Source organism: Eumetopias jubatus, unplaced genomic scaffold (genome assembly GCF_037043125.1).
Source record: "Eumetopias jubatus isolate StellerSeaLion01/CBP00866 unplaced genomic scaffold, mEumJub1_p1.0 scaffold_1, whole genome shotgun sequence".
Lineage (NCBI taxonomy): Eukaryota > Metazoa > Chordata > Mammalia > Carnivora > Otariidae > Eumetopias > Eumetopias jubatus.
In genome coordinates, this window is record NW_028274807.1 from 26,223,880 (window position 1) to 26,247,320 (window position 23,441).

The 23,441-nt window shown below is 37.8% G+C and overlaps 1 protein-coding gene across 4 annotated transcripts in view; it reads left to right on the forward strand.

Annotated features, from left to right (window-relative positions):
• Window positions 1-6,210: 6,210 nt before the first annotated feature.
• The window catches only part of CUNH21orf91 (chromosome unknown C21orf91 homolog), a 28,573-nt gene continuing 11,342 nt past the window's right edge, over window positions 6,211-23,441 (forward strand). The window contains exons 1-2 of one of the 4 annotated variants that reach the window (XM_028115788.2): window positions 6,211-6,344; window positions 7,261-7,394. In XM_028115788.2, coding sequence (XP_027971589.2) covers window positions 6,211-6,344; window positions 7,261-7,394 — 268 coding nt within the window. The other 3 variants (XM_028115798.2, XM_028115777.2, XM_028115793.2) reach the window with 3 other exon arrangements.

The following is a 23,441-nucleotide window of genomic DNA, read 5'->3' on the forward strand; positions in this document are numbered from 1 at the left end:
GTTGTCATACAAGTTCAGGTGATCAGATATAACCAGAAATCTGCCAGAGTTTCTCAGGAAAGTTTTCCTTTCTTGCAAAAATGAAAGAGGCAGCTTCCCCTCCAAATTCCCCTACCCCTTCCAACACTGTCTTCTTGCCTGGTAGAAAATATGTTAACCTAATTGTAGGGCACATTCTGCACTCTTCAGAGGAAAGCCAGAACAGTTCCAGAGCAGACAGTCTTGACAACCATCAGCCAATGAACGATTGCTAGCAGTTGGTTCCTCTGATTTTGTTCTGTGACATACGTAAAACCTACTTGATTCAGATACTGTTAATCAGGTTTTCTGTTACTTGTACTGGGAAGAATTCCTAACTGCCATAGGCCTGAAGTCGAGGTAATACCTGTTTCAGGTCAAGAACCAATGATACACCTGGTCTTTGTACATTACCTTACAGTTTACAACACATTTTTGCTCACTCTATTGAGTTACCAGAGTTGAAAGAATTGCAGTTAAAGATAAAACCCTTAAGTATTCAAGTAAAGAAGTCAGGTTTTATCAAAAGAGATGGTAAACTGGGAAGCCCACTGTAACCGTCTAAATGCTAAATAGATTTATGTATTTCTATTATGAGAAAGTGAGGAAGTCATGACAAGTTTTTGGGAAGAGGATTTCATCTGTGTTTATTTCAGAATGGACTGTGAAGGGTGAACTGAAAAAACCAGACTGGAAGCAAAGAGATCCTGTGAAGAAGCTCTTGTTTGGTGAATGAAGAATCTACTGACAAAATAAGGGACTCTAGCCAGGATGGAGTAAGGAGTACCAGAATAGCTGTTAAAAGTTAGAAAACTGGGGCGAATAGGTGAAATCTCTATTTTCAAACACTGAAACACAGGAAAGCAAAAATGCAATCACAAATAGAAAAGAAAAAAATGAGATGAGCCCTACAATTGCCCCAGTTTTATGCCTGGAGGTAATTTTGGAACATGGTCAACATAGGGAGATGCAAAGCTGGGCTGAGGAGACAAAGACTGAGTTTGGGAGTATGAGATGCCTGGAATTTGCAACAAGCAGTGCTAGAAAGGAAGAACTATACAGAAAGAATTTCAGAATACCCTTTAAGTCTATGCCTGAATACTAAGCTGTGCATATGTAGGGTTAGGCTCCAAGAGACTGGACAAAAATTAACTACCAGAGGAAAAAAAATTACTGGGAAACTATAGTCTGAACGACTACCAGAACTCACAGAGAAAAGGAGTCATTTGAGTTTTATCCAATGAGGGAATAGAAACTTTGTTGAAGACCTGCAACATACAATAGAAAACCTAAGCCAAATTCTTTAGGAAAGGACTAGAAAATTCTTAAAACAAAAGGATAATCTAGACCCTCTCAAAGTTTAAAAACAAGCCTTAAAAGATCAAGCTGATCCACTACTAGATAACAGTCTCCCAAAACAAAGCCCAACACTCATTAAAATTCTAGACACTCAATGTATTCGTTTTATAATGCTGCCACAACAAATTAACATAAATTTAATGGCCTAAAACTATACCCACCTATTATCTCATTGTTCTGTAGGTAAAAATTTCAAGTAGTGTGATTCAGTTGAGTCATCTGTTTAGATCTCACAAGGCTGAAATCAAGGTGTTGGCAGGGTTTTGGAATAAACTTCTAAACCCTTTCAGTTTTTTGGCTGAATTCAGTTCCTTGCGGCATTAGGACTGGAGTCCCCATTTTCTTGCTGGCTATCAGCTGGGGTCCAGTCTCTGCTCCTAAAGCAATGGTGGCTAAAGTCCTTCTCAGGCTTCCATTCACTTTTGTTTCTCCATCTGCTGTATCTCTCTGATTTTAGTTGGAGAAAATTCTTTGCTTTTAAGGGCTCATGAGATTAGACTGGGTTTACCCCAATAATCTGGGATAATCTCCCCATCCTAAAGTCTGTAACCTTAATTATATCTGCAAAATCCCTTTTCCTATGTTACATACTTTTTCACGGGATGCAGGGATTAGAATGTGAACATCTTTGGGTAGCTGTTCTGCCTACCTCACTCAACAAAGTCCCATTTACAATATTCAGCATCCAATCAAGGCATACAGATAAGGCGCAGGAAAATATAACTTACATGCAGGAGGGGGAAAATTTTGTTAATATATATTTTTTTCATTTTATTTTATTTTTTAGTAATCTCTACACTCAACATGGGGCTCAAACTCACTACCCCGAAATCAAGAGTCACATGCTCTTCTGAGCCAGCCAGGTGCCCCAAAAATCTATTAATATAAATAGTCAGCAATGACAGAGAGAATAGAACTAGCAGATAAGGATTTTAAAATAATTATTAAAAACATATCCAATTTTTTTTAAAAAAAAAACATAAAGACTGAGGAAATAAATGTAACCTAAACAGAGAGAACTAAACAGAATTTTTTGTTGGAAATACATTATCTGAAATTAAATTTTCACTGGATAAACATAAGAATAAAGTTAAACACTGTAGAAGAAACAGTCAGTAAACTTGAAGACTTGTCAAAAGAAACTGTAAAAACTGAAGTACAGAGAGAAAATGTTGAATAATAAAATGATCAGGACCTTAGTCATCTCTGGGATAATATCAATTAATCCAACATATATGTAATTGCAATCCTGGAATACAGGAGAAGATTAAACAAATTTTTTTCTACATTTAATGAAAAATATCAACTCCATATTCAAGAAGCTCAACAAGCCCCATGCAGGATAAACACAAGAAAATCAACCAAGACACATCATAATCAAATTGACTAAGACAATTAAGAGAAAATTTTAAAGCAGATGGGGCATTGTGGTGGGGGACACATTACACATGCAAGGAAAAATTAAGAAGTACTGCTGACTTCTCATAAGAAATAATACAATCCTAGGGAACATGGAACAACATCTTTAAAAGGGTGAAAGACAAAAATGTATCTTTTTTTTAAAGATTTTATTTATTTATTTGAGAGAGAGAGGATGAGAGATAGAGAGCACGAGAGGGAAGAGGGTCAGAGGTAGAAGCAGACTCCCTGCTGAGCAGGGAGCCCGATGCGGGCCTCAATCCCGGGACTCCAGGATCATGACCTGAGCCGAAGGCAGTCGCTTAACCAATTGAGCCACCCAGGCGCCCAAGACAGAAATGTATCTTCCTAGAATTCTATATATTCAGAATGATTCCTTCAAAACTGAAGGCGAAATAAAGATATTGTCAGACAAATGATAGCTGAAAGAAATTGTTACCAACAGAGCAACACTACAAAAAATAATGAAGGAAGTTCTCCAGGTAAAAAAAAATGATACGAGCTGCAATATGGACATAACCAAAGGAAGGAAGAACACTGAAATTGGTAAATATGTGGGTAAATATAAAAGTTATTTGATTCTCTTATTCAATTTATTTAAAATATAGCTTATTAAGAAAATAAACAATGTATTTGGAGTGTATAACACATGTGAAGTAAAATATATGACAATAAATGATCAGAGTAGAGAAATATATTATTGTAAGCTTCTTACATTATACATAAAATGGTATAATTTTATTTCAGGTAGATTGTGGTAAGTTAAAGATGAAACTACTAAACCATAGCTATTTTTCAGCCCCCAAATACATAAATATATCCATCCATACATACATAAAATGTAGCCAGTAGAAGAGATAAAATGAGGAGACAAAATACTAAACAGAAAAACAAAACAAAACAAAAAACCTAACTAATCCAAAGAAGCCCTGCAAAAAGGTAAAAGGAACAAAGAACATATAGGACAAGTAGAAAACAAATAGCAAGATGGTAGACTTAACCTAATATATCAATAATTACATTAAACATAAAAGGATTGAACACACCAATTAAAAGACAGAGATTGTCAGACCGAATTAAAAAAGCATGACACAACTATGTTTGTCTACAAAAAAAAATGCAGTAATTTAAGACAGGGGAGGTGAAAATAAAAAGAGAAGAAAAGATACACATGGAAACACTCAGCATGAGAAAGCAGGAGTGGCTATACCAATATCAGAGAAAGTAGATTTCAGAAGAACTATTACCACAGATAAAAGGAAAAATTATATAGTGACAAAAGGGTAAATTCATCAAGAAGACAGAACAGTACTAACTGCATAAAATGACATAAGTGCTTGGGAAAGCACTTTGACAATTTCTTTTAAAATTAAATATGCACTTACAATACGATTCAGTAATTCCACTCCTAGGTATTTAGCTGCAAGAAAGAAAACATGAATACAAAAAAAGACTTTTAAATGAATATTCATAACAGCTTTATAATAATAATTCCAAAACTAGAAACAACTCACAGAGCTAACAAATTGTGCAATACTACTATAAAACATCATCATGAATCTCAAAGCAGCCAATCACAAAAGAATATATATCATTTAATTCCATGTATATGAAGTTGTAGAAGAGGCAAAACTTGCCTGTAGTGATATAAATTAGATCAGAGGTGGCGGGTGCTTAACTGGAGAGAGACACAGGGAATTTGGGAGTTGTGGAAATGTTCAATAAATTGATTAGGGTGGTGGTTACACAATGTATGCATTTGTCAAAATTTACTGACTGTACCTTTAAAATTGAAAATTTTATTTCTGTAAATTAGGCCTGGATTTGTGGACTTTAAAACAACGTGACACGGGTCAGGAGGTTTAAGGAGAGTTAACAGGGCAAAACGTCACAGAAAATAAGATAACTCTGAGAATTGAAAATAACTTGTTTCACTACAAGGAAAGTGTTAGTGATTTTATATAGCACTTTCACTGAAGCCGTGTGGAATCCATGATGTAAGATATTTCAGTTATATGTACCTTGACTGAGAAATTCAAATAGAAAAAGGGCAGATTATTCTATTTCAATTAATGCTTCTCAAACTGTAGTGTGCATAGGAATCACTTAAAGGTCTTGCTAAATGCAGATTCTGATTCAGGAAGTCTTGGGTAAGAGCTGAGATTCTACAAAACACCAGGTGATGACGATGTTGCTGGTTCATCTACCGCACTTTGAGTAGCAAGAACACACCACTTTTGTGAGGCATTGCTGGTTTGTATCAAGAGCCAATTTGGCCCAGAAGTTTCTCAAACCTATGGAATCCATTCCATGCAAATTGACAACCCAGCCCGCTTCCTATTTGTGAACGTAACCAGTACAGGTGCTCATGATGCGGTGGAAAATCAGTGATTTTCCATCAGCAGCCTCAGGTTCAAATCCCAGTTCTGTTCCTCAGGCAACCATAATCTGAGTTACTCATTCCTAGGCTGCAAAATGAGAGAATAGTTCCTGTTTCTCCTCTCTAGGCGGTTGTGAAGATTACAATAGAAAATGTAAGTGGAAAGTATTGCATGAACTATAACCTAAAAAAAAAAAAAAAAAAAGGTTCCTGGGTGGCTCAGTTGGTTAAGCGACTGCCTTCGGCTCAGGTCATGATCCTGGAGTCTCTGGATCGAGTCCCGCATCGGGCTCCCTGCTCAATGGGGAGTCTGCTTCTCCCTCTGACCCTCTTCCCTCTCGTGCTATCTCTCATTCTCTCTCTCAAATAAATAAATAAAATCTTTTAAAAAAAAAAAGCTTAAAACGTCAAGCACAGTAGGCAAAAGAATTTAAGTGCCAGAGTTTGAGAACAGGGCGGGACCTAAAAGTAAGGTGGGGAGGGGCCTCCGGGATTATCCCCGTGGGCGAGCACGGAATGGACCATATCATAGGGAAGGGGAGCCCCATCTAAAAAGCAAGATTCTGGATTTTAAAATTATCCCTAAATTACGAAACCCTAAAATATGAACTTTTCCCTTATTAAATATTTCAACTGGAACCTAACTCGACGTTCAGTGATACTACTGCTTCAGGCTACTGATTTCAAACAAAATCCCACCCACGCATCTCTGTCCCCTTCTCCCATCCATTCGTCACTTTTCTGCCCCCGCCCCCCGCGGCCCCAGCCCGGGGGCAGTAGTTTCCACTACGCTGAAGGGGTAGGTGGTAACGGACTCCTCGATCTGCTTGCCTCGAGGAGGGGGGCATATGAGTCGCCACGTTCCAGAGAACCGTAAGAGATCCGGCCAAGAGACGCGGAATCACGAGGAACTCCTAGCCAAGGATGCGGCGTCGGTGCAGGCGGCGAGAGGGGAAGCCCGCAGCCGCTGTGCCGGCGCGCAGCTTTGCCTTCGACCGCGCCTCCCCGCGCATCCCCCCACCAGCCTTCGCGGGATGGCACCGGCGGGAGGGGGCGGGGCCGGGCGCGCGGCTGCCGCCTCTGCAGCCGCCGCCTCCGCCGCGGCCGGAAACAATAGTGGAGGAGCCCGATCCGCGCGGAACTGCTTCTGCGGCGCGCGGAGCCGACGGTAAAGAACTCGCGCCCGGGTCCCCGACCGGCCCGCGCCTCGGCCCCGCTGCCCCGCGGTGCCGCCGCCTTCGCGCTCCAAGCCCCGCGGCCCTTCGCACTGTTCCGCGCGGGGCGCCCCGACGGACGGAGAGACGGACTCCCGGTCGGCGGCATCCTGCGCGGCGGGTGCGCGCCCCCAACGCCGGATGTGGAGTGGGGGCCTGGCTCCCCGAGGCTCTGAGTCCCGGGCTGACCGGCTGCCTTGGCCCTCGGACGTCTTCTTCCTGGGCGGGAGGAAGTCCAGGGCGAGGGGACCCCAAGGCACCTCCCGGCCCGGCTTGAACACCCCGGCTCCCGCCGTGCCGGATCAGCACGGTGGAGCCTCTGCCCGGCCTTCCGTGCGGGTGCTTCAGACGCTGCCGGGACGTCCTCGGGTGTTAGCGCTTCCACGTGTATTTTCCTGCTGCGGATCTCCGATAGGAAGCCTCGCCACGTCGAGTTAGCGAAACGCATCTCGGTTCCCACAATGAAGTTAGCAAAGCAGTGTCCCGAACAGGTCGTTTTTCCTGCATTTAACGGCGTTAAGTAGGTTGAAAGACGCCCCCGGCAGCGCTGCTAAGCTCTCTGTGCGTGGGCCGGGGATGGGACAGAGCAGAACCCCCCGCAAACTGCTTTCCTTCAGATCCCCTCCTCAACCGAATGAAATACGGGATCAGAAAAAGGCGTTTAGGCAGAGTGACACCTATGGCAAGGCTTTAAGTTTTACTAGCTTTGTGTCATTACACAGTAAGAGCGATACTGAAGTACAAGTATGGCGATGCTTGTTTTAATGAGTCTGTTGCATTAGATAAAGAGCATCCTTCTAGAAGTTCCTAATATTACCATCCTGTCAGGTTCTTGAAATTGCATAACTTTCCCTTTCTGTTTCTTAACAGGGGCACTATGAACGAAGAGGAGCAGTTTGTAAACATTGATTTGAATGATGACAACGTTTGCAGTGTTTGTAAACTGGGAACAGACAAAGAAACACTCTCCTTCTGCCACGTTTGTTTTGAGCTAAATATTGAGGGTAAGGACACAGTATAGATTCATTTTATGGCATGAACTTTACTTTTGCTGAACTGGTTATAAGGTAAAATAAAATTTCTTGAATGACTGGAAGTTGTGCCAAGTATGATGTGTGAAGATCTGTTAAAGATAAGGATTTATGGAAACTGAAGCTGAAGTTCTCACAGCTGTGAACTTAAATCTTTGCCTTTTTTTTTTTTAACTCCCACAGTACTAACCCCATTTTTGCTAATATAAAAACAAAGTATGAGTATTGATTAGTAAATATGCTTTCTGGTTTGAGGCCTTATTAAGTTGTCAAGTTTAATAGATCTGTGTGTATGCTTTTGTTCTTTAGTTGATGGGCAAATGTAATTTAATTACTTTGGCCTTCCATGCCGGTACCTGACCGAGGTGAGCTAGAACTTTTCCCTAGTGCTGTCTTATCTGGAAAAACTTTTTTTAAATTTTTAGATAACCTCTTTTCAGTAATCACACACACTTTCAATAGTTTTTAAAAATTAAAAAGGTTTTTTACATTTCTTAATAGTGTCTCTGAAAGCATATGAAAAAGAGTTCTCCAAATATTAAAAAAAAATGTTATCATGTACGCTGTTTGGATTAGTATACAGTTAATATGTGTATGGATGTTAATAGTTTGCCCTCAAGAAACATGAGGGATGTGTTTTTTTCTTTAATCTTGATCTTATGGACCCTGACTTTTAAAAAATATTTATGACTCAAACTAAAAAGAATCTTAATATTAAAATAAAGTATAATTATATGGTATTCATTTTCCATTTAAGATCATATTGGTTATGATAGTTTTGCCATTTTACTCTGGAAGAATTATAGTTGCTGAACATGATAATCGATGGAAGATCTTGAATTTCTTGGGGGTAAATAGAATACCTATAACTTTGTCTTTAATAAGTGTAGTCATTATAACTAATTTAAAAGGGCTCACTTAAAAATATGGTTCTTGTATAGCATTTGAATTACCATGTCCTTAATAATACTACAGTGAAAGATCTAAATTTATGTTCTTTGAAAATAAGAGTTGGCCCTATATGTATTCTTTTACATTGTGGATTTTTTTTTTTTTTTAAAGATTTTATCTATTTATTTGACAGACACACGAGAGAGGGAACACAAGCAGGGGGAGTGGGAGAGGGAGAAGCAGGCTTCCTGCTTGAGCAGGGAGCCCAATGCGGGGCTCGAGCCCAGGACCCTGGGATCATGACCTGAGCCGAAGGCAGACGCTTAACGACTGAGGCACCCATGTGCCCCTACATTGTAGATTTTAATTTTGGATGGGCAAAGGCATTAGAAATGATCCAGCTCAAACCTGTATTTTACATTGAAGGAAACTGAGGGCCAAATAGGACCGTTCAAGGTTGCTCTAGTGGTGATGGCGTCCTGTTGTTAGGGCCAGACTCTGTACTAAGCACCTTACATGAGTTACCCTATTTAACTCAGAATAGTTCTGGCATGGCTTCTGTTATCCATTTTAAAGGTAGTGGAACCTAACCTTTGAGACCTAAGAAGTGCACTTCGAAGTCACACAGCAGTAATTGACATGCTGGGGTTTGAAGCCTAGTGATTGTTTCCAGTATATATATATGATCTTAATACCGTTGAGCTATTGTCAGTAGTTATTTTAGTTGATAGGGCTAATATTAGAAACCCATTTTCCTGAATCCTAATTAGCTATCCTTGCTACTCGGTCAGCCAACTTTTCCTAACCAGTGCTTCCTACTAAATCATCATTAGTGGGGATCGTGCTGTGATGGACTTTTTCCACAGAAACCTAAACTTCCATAAATTGCTTTTCTAGCCTTTTTAAAATAAGCCTTTTAACTGGTTTTTTGTCATTATATAGAGAATATACAAATACTCCTCAGGTACCACTTTTGTAAATATTTCATTTCTGATAATATCTATTTTTCTTTAAAAGATTTATTTCTTTTAGAGAGCATGCGTTCTGAGAGCATGGGGGGGGCGGAGGGCGGGAGAAGCAGAGGGAGAGGGAGAGAGAATCTCAAGCCGACTCCTCACTAAGCATGGGCTCTATTTCAGGACCATGAGATCATGACCCGAGCCGAAATCGAGTCTGACACTTAACCAGCTGAGCCACCCAGGTGCCCTGTGATAATATATATTTTTTATTTTATTTTATTTTTAAGATTCTATTTATTTGAGAGAGAGCATGAACAGTGGGGGAGGGGCAGTGGGAGAGGCAGACTCCCTGCTGAGCAGGGAGCCCAATGTAGGGCGATATAAGGCTCCATCCCAGGACCCTGAGATCATGACCTGAGCCAAACAAAGGCATACACTTAACGGACTGAATCACCCGGGCGCCCCCACCCCCTAATAATATCTATCTTAATATATAAGTCATATGTTGTTGAAATAATAGTTATGTTTAACTTAAAAGACCGTTCTCTATTTGAATTAGAACTGTTTCATTTTGTACTCTACATACACTCAGGATTTTATATTTTAAAATGTGAATTAAACCTTCATGAGGAAAAATTATTTTAGAATTAAACTTTTTTATCTCAATTTATTTGATGTGAGTTCTCCCAAATACACAGATTTTTATATTTACCGCACTAGTCTGTTATAACCATTTTAACTTAATGTCCTAAGATTATTATAGGAGAAAACTGAATTCCGCAGAGTTTTGGTTTTTCATATCAGTATACAGGTTTTTAAAAGTCAATGAAAAAAAAGGTGATAATAAAGTAATCACATACCTGAAAAATAATAAGGTATATTCATGTCTATGTCAGTAAATCTGTTAAAGTGTTTTAAGGTTTAAAACACTTTAAGCTACAAAGCTGTTAGCACAATGCCAGTCAATGAATGTTAGAATGTAAGAAGAACTTGTAAAACATGACATTTAACTTTACTAGTTTGGTATAACTTTTTGTAGTATAGTAATGTTGATCTTACCTGGTTTCTTAGTTTACTAATAGCTAAATTTACTCTGAAGCATTCTGTTTTCTCTGCTAAGAGACCAGTTAAAAATTTTCTTAAGAAATAATAACAATTTACCTAATTTTGACTCCACACATTTGTAGTAAACAAAAATATTTTATATGTCTTTAGGATTGCTCATTAGGTCAAATCAAAACTGGTCTCTTCAAATGGCCTCTTGTTTAAAAGCTGTGTGCATATATTTATAAAATGAAAATAAAAGAAAAATAACAAAAGACAGTTAAATCTTGTCAGATTTCATATTCTGAGCCTGGCTCTAAATTGCCTTTTTTCTGTGACTTTTTGGTAATTAAAAGGAAATAGTACCTACATCTTGTATATTTCCTTGTATACTTCAAGGATCTAAGAAGTGCACTTTGAGAATTCAACTCTTTTGAAATGCTTGTAAGATTGACTTTTCTTTGTACCTGTAATTCACCATTAGAATAATTTGCCTATGGATTAGAACACAGATGCATAAACTAACTAATACTCGTGGCCTATATCCATGGCCCTAAAACACTATAAACTTTTTTATGCATGTATGGTCAGATACTGTAATATGCATCATAGTTCGTTATGCTAAAATCTCTACAGTTAGTGATGAAATTACTACCTTTCCCTAAGCTATTGAGGCTGGGAGGAAGTCAGCCCAGGGCAATCAGGAGCCAGTAATGAAACTCGGTTGTAAAACGTAACAGAGTCAGAAATGAAACTAGAGGGGGCAAAGATCCAGAACTCTGATCTGTTACTTCATACTATCTATTTAATTTTGTGCCAAAACACTGTGCAAATAATTCTTAGAGCATCCCTACCTTCCTCTAATAATTGACTTCCTTTCTTTTCTGTGAAAATAATTTTTTTTTCTAAGACTGGATCAATTCCTCTTATGCCAACCAAGATTTTAGTCTAACTTGGTGGTTGATTAGTAAGCATCACTAATGCTTACTAGTGCATCTCGGTCTTCTTTCTCCCCCTCATTTGTTGAACTTTCTAGGAACTTTTCTGGAAGCCATTCCAAATTCAGATCCTTGGTAATCTTTCTAGAAAGAAAAATCTATAGGTCTTTTCTCTTAGTTAAGGCACTGGTGAACCCAGTGCTTACTTTTAATCTCGTTCTTCCTTGATTCTGTGTCTTTGACCAAAACACTGTTCACATGGTTAGTAGTCAGGGAGCAGTTTGAATCTCAATATTAAGTCCTGATTCAGTTTGGATGTCAAGATGGTTATTTACTATTCAGAGTCTTTCTATAGCTCTTCCATTGTCCTGCTTCTGACATACTAGCATCTTTCCACTTAAGTAAAATGACCCACCTCTTGTGATAGGGAAACTGTATATACAGCTAACAATCTGGCATTAGCCTCTTTCTGTTGTTTCACATAATTGCAAACATCATACATTGGTGTTAACTAAGAGAACACTTTTAAATATAAAACTTAATGTAACTTTTGAACTTTAACTTGGTTATCTTTGATATACTTAGAAATACAGACACAAGGTTAATTTTTTTTCTTACCTGCCTTTTTGATGCCTTTAAAGTACCTGTGACACTTTAAATAAACTTGAATACTTTTTAAATGGCAGTAACAGTTAAACCTCATTATATGGACAGAAATAGGGAGGGATGGAAGTGGAAGGTGGGTTTGACTGGTGATAAGTTTAAATTATAGAATATTAAAAAAATAATTGAATCTAGGCTAACAACATCTAGTGAAGACTTGGGACTTAACTGGAACCCATCTTTGAGGAGCCAGGTTCTAGTCTTATCCCTGTCATGGTGGCTTCTTTTTAGTTACTCCCAACTTTCCCTCCCTTTTAACTTTGTTAAGTTTTCTAAATCTAAAGTCTAGGATGAATTTAAAATGTAGATTGTACCCAAATTTTGGTTGGGAAGATATATCCATTAAGAATGAGATCTGGCTGTATATAACAGGATAATAATGGTGAAATAAAATAGAATGGATATTTATATCTCCCATATAAAAAGAAGTTGAATCTGGAGTTGGTATGGTAGCTCCATGATCAGAAGGTCTCAAGCTGCTTCTGTTTTTCTATTCCACCTTCCTTACCACATACTTAACCGTCTTCAAGTTCATCTGTTAGTAGTCTCCTACATCTAAAAAGGAGTTTTTCCTGAATTTCCACCTAATAGTTTCTTACACATTTCATTGCCCTTGAAGAGAAGCTGCTCCAAATAAAATCAGTGTTTCTTAAAGAAAAGGGACAAAGGATATTGAGTAGGCAACACGCAAAATCAGCCACAGAGAGGCCTTTCTAGTAATTAAAGGTGATTCCACGTTGAGGACAAAACTATTTGAGCTCCAGCTAATACCAACAAGTAATGCTCTAATGATTCTTCTAATCCTGGAGTTAGAACTATAAGGGATTTTAGTAAAATGAAGGTTTATATTCTGAGGATGGACATGCAGCCAGATCACGTGTGGACTTGTTGCCAGACAGCTGTAAGAATTTTAAGTTTCTGACCTGTCTCAGTATATAACATGTAATGATTAATGCTATTGTTCTTAAAGAGAAACCCCCCCGCCCATATTTTACTCTGTTGGAAACTTGTGTGATGAAGCAAGTTAGAGATTATAATCTTGGAAAAACTCTTCCTGCTTTCTCCCTGACTCTGTTCATGATAGACTAACATGGTAATGCCGCCTTCCTCACACCTTTACATACTTCACTTTTCTGCAGCGGGACACATCTGTCACTGCTCCACTTCTGCTCCACTGATGAAGCATGTGGGCCCTGGACTCGGACCTGGCCTTGCATCTTGACCCTGCCACATACTAGTTGGCTTTTCTTAGCAAGATTCCTAAGTTTCTGTGTCATACTGGTTCTCAGATGTAACCAGTAAAAGCAGTTTCATATTTGTATTTCTTAATCTTGAAGTTACTGTGCCAGAATCTATTTCAGAAGGCCGAACTCCAGTTGTTGCCATTTGTTCCAAGAAGAGTACTTGGCAGAATAAGCAGTGGAGCTCAGATTTGTTTGTTCTTGATGCTCAGGATGGGGCTGCAGAGTAACCAAAGTGTAGTGATACTGTGCTCCAAAGATCCAGAAACTCCAGGTCGGGCATACATACCAGAGCCAGACTGTCGGGATTCAAATTCCCATTTACTAACTGAGAGAACTTGGGCAAGTTACTTATGGGTATTATAATTCTGTCAGTTCAGCTAGAGGTATATGCCCATCCAAGTTTTAAATAGAGAATGATTAATATTTATTTTCTCCCATTTATGACACAGTGTATAGCTAAAATGCCTGTAGAAATGACTAGGCAGGTAGGAAACCCTCATTTGCCAACTGATTTTTAAGCAGAATCAAGCATTTATTATAGCTAACAGAGCGCTCCCATCAGGACTAAGAGGTAAGTGGTAGTAGTTCCATTTACATGTGGAGGAATGAAGGCTCTGAGGTCAAGTAAAGTTGCCTTAAAGTCACCTTGATAGTAAACGGCACAGAAGGGATTCAGATCAGGTCCCTCATGTCAGAGTTGTTGTACCACTGTGGGAAATGAACTGTTCTCTGTTTGACCTTTGTCATATTTTAAGTGCTTAAATTACAGACCAGCACTTGTATGATGATGCCATTCACTCAGTTGTTTTCCTAATGTTTCTGATTAGTCCTGATAATCTTTATAGGTTTTTGTTTTTCTGGTTTTTTAATGTTAGCATACTCTGTCCTAGGCTTTTTATCCTGACTCTTTGGGCTTTCATGACTTTTATATAATGAAAACTAGCAAAATCACTCCTCCCTCCTTCCTATCTTCCCCCCAACCAAGCTACATACACATCAATATATGCAACTAATTTTTAGACATCTTTACCTGTATAACCCATAAGTACTTCAAATTACATGTCCAGATCGAAGCTATTATTCCTACCCTCTCCGTATCTCTTTTCAGAATGAGTGAGTGAATAAATAAGCGAATTCCCCCTCCATCCCTTTAACCAAAAATACCAAGGTTGGAAGTCAAGTGTGGAGAAGGTATAGACTTACATGCCTAGCTAAAATAGATGCAAGGTAGCTCCACAGAGAGAACCCACCTGTATCTTAATTCTTAAAAAGTTACTTCTCAAAGCAGCCTTCCCTGCCTTTCACTGCCCCCCCCCCCAATGTTCTTTTCCCCACAGCACCCTTTTCTTCATGGTACTTGTTATAATTGTTTACTGCAGTTATTTGCTTGCCTGTTTGGTGGATGTGCTTCCCTCCCCCCATTTTTAATTCCGTAAGGGCATGGATTTCTTTTAGAGTCTCTTTTATTTGCTAGTATATAATCAGCAGTAGCACAAGGACTGGCAAGGAGTAATGAATAAATATTTGACTGATGAGTGAATCAATCTAAAGGAGACAAGAGTACTGCTTTTCTTTACATTTCTTTTCCTTTAAACTTCCTCACAATGAAACTTTTGTGCTCTTTTCTGCCCTTTTACAGAATTTCATGAGATCTTTCTGGAGTCTACTAAAGGTTTTATGAATCTTACTAATAGAACTTTGTATCATATTCAAAAAAATAAAATGTAGCCAATAATACTAACTGATAATTGGTTCCTTTTCAGTCAGGAGGATAAAAAACACAGTATTTTCCCCCAAACACAGAGCAAGAACTTTTAACAGGGCTATGTTTAGAAAGGGGGTTTCTAGATTCATTTTATTCATTGCATTTCTCTTATTCTGGACACCCCAACAGAATGATTTGTGCTCATAATGATGACCCCAAGGCCTTTGATGATCCTGAGTCCTTTTTAAATCAGTGATAAGAACATATTCCTTAAATCAGTAATTTAAAGTTGAAAACAAGGAAGCAGAATATACAACCCAGAATATCTTAGTAACAGCATCATGATTTTATAATTATATAATTATTTTTATAAAAAGGATTTGTTAGAATATTTAAAAATGGCATTCTGGTTCAACTTCATAGTTATTTCATCCCATTGTGGACAAAGATGAAAAATGTTTTATGAGATATGGAAACAAGTCTAGATTGAAAATCTTTAATATGTAGGTCAAAATTATTCTCAGTAAAGGGATATAAATTTTGTGATTAAAATAATTTAAAACTGTTACTGGACAGTTGATAAAGAGAAATCAGCTATCCAGAAATAAAAGGGTAATTTGTCTGTTCCATGCAAAGTAATATTGGCCTGTGAAGAAAGAAGACCAAAGTAGGTTTCTCTGTTCTCTGGAAGAAGTGAAATATCACTCTCAAGTTGGGAGAAGCTAGTTCAACTGTCAGTAAATACTTAAGGCATTTACATTTTTAGATTAGAGACTTATCCAAATTATAGGTATTGTTTGTCAAGTATTATGCACTTTACATGCATTGTTTTATTTATTTTTTAAGATTTATTTATTTTGACAGAGAGAGACAGCGAGAGAGGGAACAAGCAGGGAGTGGGAGAGAGAGAAGCAGGTTTCCCACCGAGCAGGGAGCCAGATGTGGGGCTCCATCCCAGGATTCTGGGATCATGACCTGAGCCGAAGGCAGACGCTTAACAACTGAGCCACCCAGGCGCCTTGCATTGTTTTACTTCTTAATATAACTGTAAAGTACTGTGTTATTGCAATTTGATTAATAAGGAAAATGAGCAGAGAGTCTAGGTAACTAGTTCAAAATTGCACAGCTTACAAGTTCAGACCCAAGGCCTCTGATTCTAAAAAACCAAGTACCTAAATCATTTCTGCCTCCAAAGAAAACTACATGAACTGTTAAAATTTAGGAGATATTAAGTAACTTTTAGGCAAAGTTAGAGATGAATTATACAAATCTGAATATTGAGGCAAGGAACAAAATCTGGCTCTCAAGAGAGATGTAATTTTTTAAAAATTATTTCTACCCATATTTAATTAATGCATGTTCAGTGGAATATCTGAAAATGTACATTTCTGATGACTTAAGAGAGTGGAATGATGCAGTCTCCATATAGATTGTAATCTCAACAATCTGTCAAGAAAATAGTTTTTAGAACTCTTAGGTTGGACTGGTAATGATCAGGGAGAACGGACACACACATGTGACTGTCTTGCCATTCCTGCCCAGAAAGGATAAGCTAGTTGAGAGTAGACTGACATTTGCTACAGAATCGTGCAGGTGTCAGCTTATAATGAGGTAATGGTTCTAACACTGTTCTCTGTCCTCCCAACCATCTAGGTAATGGAGGCCAACATAGCCTGATTAGTCTTTCTCTCAAGAGGAAATAGGGTTTTGAGTAAGTGAAGGCAGTCAGTGCAAACACAAAGTGAAAAATGTTAGCACCATTCCTGGAATTGCACACTGTGTTCCTTTTGCTCATCAGCCCCAATAAGTGCCTGGGGTGCTTTGAGAAAGAGAGAAAGTAGTTTGAGGTGAGTTTTCTAGAAAGTTTCTGAGTTTAGAAGATAATGAACATTGAACTTAACTACATCAATAGAACATTTTAGAAATATTTAGGACATATGTAGAAATATTGCACCTCTGTTGATGTTCTAATAATAAAACTTAAAATTTTCCAGTGTTTATTACTGAATACAATATGAAGACAACATATCTTTATATTTGTATAGCTCCTTAGAAATTGGAAGGTGCTTTTACAGCACCTTAAATTTAATCTCCACATCATAGAGGAAATTAACATTGAGTGTGAATTTCAAATATAGTAATATATGAAAAATGTGTAAGTGATTGAAACCAAAGTGGCTAACCCTGAAAAACTGTCAAAATGTGATATTAACTATAGTTCTAGTTCGAGTGGATTTAAATTATGTTAATCCAATTTGGCACACCATCTGTTAGGATTTTGATAAGGGGAATAAACCCATTAAACACAGCCTTGGATTTATAGTTTGTGATAAGGAAACATTGTCTATTTACAAATAATTTTAAACTAGTATTATCTATTTCTGGTAGCTATTTTTTTTTAAAGATTTTATTTATTTATTTGACAGAGGGAAACACAGCGAGAGAGGGAACACAAGCAGGGGGAGTGGGAGAGGGAGAAGCTCCCGCCAAGCCGGGAGCCCGATGCGGGGCCCGATCCCAGGACCCCGGGATCATGACCTGAGCCGAAGGCAGACGCTTAACGACTGAGCCACCCAGGTGCTCCGATTTCTGGTAGCTTTTTGCCATTACTGTCTCAGTTGTATACCAGAAAGGCAGAATAATGATTTCTATGTACCCATTAAAATCTAAATCTCGTAATTAAAGCTATGTGGTTGGATCCATAGCAATTTTTTTAAGCCCAGTTATTCAGTAAAAATTAAGCAACTGCCAGAAATTATTCTAGTAGCTGAGGATAAGACATTGAACAAAACAAACATAAATCCCCACCATTGCAAAACTTACTTGAGAGGAGGTAAAAGACAATAGAATAAATGAATTATATAACATGTTAGAAGAGGATATGGAATTATTTGCCTTTATGAAGTATAAATTCAGTCACCAATATATTTTTCCATGTATTATCTTTCTTAAAATTCACACTTATTCATTTCCTATGTAATAACATGGAGATTAAATTTAATAGACAGTAAAAGCACCTTCCAATGTCTAAGTGTTCTACAAATATACTTAAATGACATTTTTAATATCTAAAACTTAGGATAACTGGTAGAATAATATCTACAATGAATTTAAGGAAAAAAAATTGCTAGTCTGATTTGAAAACAGCCCATATGTTGAGAAATTTTAGTGGCATTGGGGAGTATTTCAAAATTAACATAAAATACGTAATGATCTTTTAAGTTTTGGGGACAGTGTAAAAAATTTTAAAGTTTTTGTGTTCTTTCTACTTCCTCATTAACACTGTTAATATTTGCCCTGAGAACATTTCTGTTTGTTATTATTAAAGTATCCTTTATAATCTTGACTTTGTTACTTTGGTTCCTCAGATTATTTTCAGGACATCATCAATTTTCAACTCAATGTCAAGCAACATTTGGCTATATTTCTACTACAAAGTAGAATAAATACAATATAGATAAAATATAATTCCTACCTACTGTATCAGAAAGTTCTCCAGAAAACTCAGTTTTAGGTTACCAGTGTATTTATTAACTGTGTCTGATAAATACCAGCCATAAGTGTCTTGAGAAAGAAATTAAGATCTTAATCCAGTTAAGACTGGATATAGAAAAATGTCATGCTTTTTACGGACTGTCTTTTCTACCACCCACTTTCTTAATTCATTTATTTACCCTCTCCTCCGTCTGTTTTAACTGAGGCTTAATCATCATTTTACCTGCCTACAGTTACCATCTCCGTACCCTGCCAGGTTGACCAAAAGGTGATCAGAATGGCAGAAATGCTCCTGTCTCCCATATTTAAAAGGAAAAATCAAACAAAAACATTCTTTCCTTTAAACCATAGTTCTTGAAACAGTAGTGTTCATTCACTGTCTGTCCTCTCCTCTTACTCTTCAGCGCCCCATAACTGGTCACCATTTTCAGAATCTGACATTTAACATTTCCCACTTTCTTGAAATATTTGACTCCCTGGGTTCCATGATAAAATATATGTCTTCTTATTTCTATCCAGTTTTCTGTCTTTCCAGGTTCATTGCCTGTTACAGGTCCCTGAAATACTAGTGTTTTCATCGAATTCTGTCCTCGCCTTCTCATATTGCATGCCTGCGTTTCTTTCACTGCAGTATCTTCAACCATACCTTTGTACTTTACCATAGACACAGTGCCAGGCCAAACCAAGTCTTTCTTCTAAGTGCCAGACCTGTATATTCACCTGCTTGCTAGACCCCTCCGTTAGATGTTCTGTACGTCTTGAATTAAAGTTTCTTGAACTAAATGTATCTCTACTTCCATATACACATGCAATTTATATTTCATTCATCTTTGTTCACATGAAACTCTGGGTTTCTTATGCAGGGATTTTGGTTCAGTAGGTCTAGAATTGAGTCTAGAAATTTGCATGTGAACAAGAATCCCAGCTAATTCTTCGGCAGATGGTTCTCAGGAGCAAACTTTGAAAAAGCACCATTAGTGAATGAAGGGTTCCAGGTTCTTCACGACTTTCATGTAGAGTTGTGTAGGTGCAGGGATGTGTAGAGCAGAAATCTTACTTAGGCTCTGCTGTTCAAGCTGTGTGCCCCGGCAGGGATAATTTTCGGATATACAAAGGCGAATTGGCCAATGAGTTAGCAGCTGGTCCTGTCTGCTACCCGACTCCTACCCACCCTCTCTTTGCAGTCTGTCCCCGAGTCCTGTTGATGCTCTCCCACTCGTTCGCTACTTTTCATTCCCGCTGCTGTACTTCTGTCCAGGCCCTTTTTCCTCCTTACCAGTATTTCCTCAAGACCACTTAATTCATTTCGTAGATTCGATCCCTTTATCCCCCTCATTGCCCTACACCCCCAGTTCTCCCTCAGTATCAGGAAAGGTCTTTAAAGTACAGATCTCTTCCTGTCATTCATTGTCATAGAACTAACTGTCCACTGACTCCTTGCCATTGTCTTCAGGTTAAGTTATTAGCTCCCTAGCATGACATTTAAAATGTGTTCAGCTACCACTTTCATCTTCCATTACTCCTCCAAAGGGGTGCCCCCTCCATCTCTGTCCTTCTCACTCCAGTTCCCTCCCTTTCTCACTTCCATGTCTTGGTTTGTCTAAGTTTCCTCTGCTCTAAACATCATTAACTTCTCCGTTCTCCTAGTATGCAATGGCTCAACTTTTGGGAGTACATGGCATTAAATAGAGGTGATGATAAGTAACATCGTTGCCTGTGTTCAAGGGGCAGCTGTCAGGATCACACAAATGATGAATATAGAAGCCCTGTGGTAAATATAGTATGTGATGTGAATGTTAGTATTTAAATTCAAATATAGAAAGATTTTGTTTGCATTTCATCTCAAAAGATGAAATACTGAAAAGATTCCTGTGATTGGTTTGTATATTGAACAGCTTCTCCATTTAATGTTTTTTATGTACATTGAGGAGGCTTGAATTTATTCTGAGTTTACCTTCAGGGAACTAGAGGGAGAGAGAAAATCTTAAGTAGGCTTCACACCCAGCACGGAGCCCGTTGGTGTGGCTCAATCTCACGACCCTGAGATACCTGAGCCAAAATCAAGAGTCAGACGCTTAACCTACTGAGCCACCCAGGCGCCCCTGAGTTTACCTTTCTGTGATTTAATGTCACTAGGGTTTTCTCCTCTAGCTTTCATCAGTTCTCTCATGTAGCAGCTGCTCAGAAAGTCCTTTCACCACAGTTTGTTTTTTATCAACAATATAAAACTGTGTTCACTTGTGTCTTTTTCCCTTACTTCCTTTGTGTCTTCGGGTCTTCACCAAGGATTGCCAGATAAAACTATAATGTGGTTATGATTTTCTTTGGGGCAGGAGAACTGCTTTCATTTGAAGGTAAATATTTTTCCTTGCTCCATACATTGTTAGTCTAAGAAAATTCCCACAGTCTTGGTAAAACTTGAGAATTTTAGCCATATGTGTCTTTTACCATTTCAGTATCTCAGTCTTTATTGTTTCACTTAGTCCATTGGAACATACAGTACAATACTTAAAGCATAATTTGTCTTGGACTAAGGAATGCTGTGTTCTTTCCCAAACCAAAATGTATTTCTTCACGGGCATTTTTTAAATGTTTTTCATTGAAAAAGCAAATTATGCCTATTACAGAAAAATCAAAATACAGAAAGTAATAAGAATATTAAGATTCGGGGCACCTGGGTGGCTCAGTCGTTAAGCGTCTGCCTTTGGCTCTGGTCATGGTCCCAGAATGCTGGGATCGAGCCCGGCATCCAGCTCCCTGCTCTGCAGGAAGCCTTCTCCCTCTCCCACTCCCCCTGCTTGTGTTCCCTCTCTCGCTGTGTCTCTGTCAAATAAATGAATAAAACCCTAAAAAAAAAAAAAAGTATATTAAGATTCATAGTCCCACCTACCTATCTACCATCAATTTCTTGATACTTTTGGTATGTTCTTCTAAATTATTTTCTGCAGTAGATTATGTATGTGTATGTGCACGCACACATGTATAGTAAATTGTGTTTAAAAAATGAAATCAAACTGTATGTACCAATTAATAATCAGCCTTTTCATTTACTATATTAGGAACATCTTTTTCATGTTAGGTAAAATTCTACCACTTTTTCTTTAAGGCTGCGTCCCATTGTACCCTAATTTATTTAGCCACTATCGCACTGATGATGAATGTTTAGCTTCCTTGCAATATACCAGTATTAAAACATCTTTATACGTACATCTTTTATGCATGTCTGATTAAATCCCCATTCCATGGTAGCTTAAATTCCCAGAGGTAGACTTTTAGATCAGAGGCATGTCCCAACTTGCAGTCCTATCATTTGTTTTAATGGCTTCCATTACTGCTGAATTAATACCATGTAATCTTCCAATTAAAAAAAAAAAACTATTTCATGTTGGGAAAATTTTATTGTACATCAGTTCTCCAACCCCTTTGTTTAGTTCTTTCTACTCTAGAATTACTATGATGCAATTATAACACAGTCACAATATTTTTTTATTTTAGCATTTTGCAGTATGATTCATCAATTATTGCTTTTTTTAGCTTTAGTTTTTCTTATCAAATGGTTAGTGAATTGTAATGATTGTTAACCATCAGCCTGAACTTTTACCATTTACTACCTATAGCAGTAAGTGAATTATACATGCTTTCAAATTCACTAGCTAATATATCTCTACTAGATGCTGCCATTTAGCATTTATTTAAGAAATAGTCAACTAGAATTTCAGGAACTGTGATTCAAACGTATGCAGAAGTTTGAAATGCAAAACTGAGGTTTTAAAATACCTGTGGGACAGCTTTTCATTTTGTTTTTCTTATTTGTAAGAAAATAAATCATTCAGAACCTTAACCAGGCAGACAAGGTTTCATGAGTTAAATAAGGGGCAAAGAATTCATACACCTATCACATTTCTGACTTTTGAACCTGTAATTTTACTTTGTCATAATGATTTGCCCCCATTCATCTGGTGTTACTCTAAAGGTGGTTTTTTTGAGTCTTTCTTTTGTTTAAGTAACATGTATCTTTTTAACTTTATTTTTAGGAAAGTTGGGGGTTTTTGTTTTTTTTTCTGCAAATTAGTGTCTCTTTGTGTCACATAAAAGTAGATATTTAAAACTGATAACTCAATCATACTACAGTAAATTTGTGTAGCTTTTTAGGAGTCTTTTATGACAGCTTCGTGCACAAAAACAATTTTAGAATAAACATCAGTACACTCAGTTAAAGCTCTTTTGGAGAAAATGGAACAAGTAGAGGTTTACTTGGGTCAGCTGGATTATTGACTTAAAACTTTTTATAGTGCAACTTTGTGCCACTTAGAAATTATAGTCTAAATTTGACATATTTTAATGTATTAGAAAAACAAATTTAGCTTTTTGTATTGTATGCTGCTGTGAGCTTAGTATCCCATATGAAATCATCAGTAAGAACATGGGTAGCTTCCATCCATGTTCTCAATACAAGTACTCTTGTTTAATTACCTCTGGACAAACTGCCCCTGTCCAATTTGGTAGCCTCACCACAATGTGGTTATTAAACTTAATTAAAATTAGATAAGGTTAAAACTTTAGTTCCTTGGTCATACCAGCTACATTCAAATGCTTAATAGCTACGGGTGGCTGGTGGCTACCGTATTGGATAGCACAGATATAGAACCTGTCTGTCATCACAGAAAGTTCTATTGGACATTGCTAGTTAAAAAACAGGTAGCTAAATTAGGGAATAGAATTGAGTGTGGATTGTTATTTTTTGTATGGTTAGTAATAAACAGTTGTTATGTAGGTGTGTTTCCCCAGTGTTCCAACTGTTAAAATGAAAAAGTAAAATTCACTGAGCGGTTCTCTTTTTAACAAGTCACTTGCAGTTTATATATCTCCTTTCAATACCAGACCTCAGTTCCTTGGTTATTGGAGACTGCAGTTTATCTTTTAACATTATCTCTCTGAACTCTTGCTCACTAAAATTTTCCCTTATAATTCATTTACTGGATTAAGCTGTTTAACTGCTTAATCCTTCTCTTAGCACACATAAAAACTTTAGAATGGAATAAACATCTCTAAGCTGCAGTCTGCTGTCTAAAGACCACCTG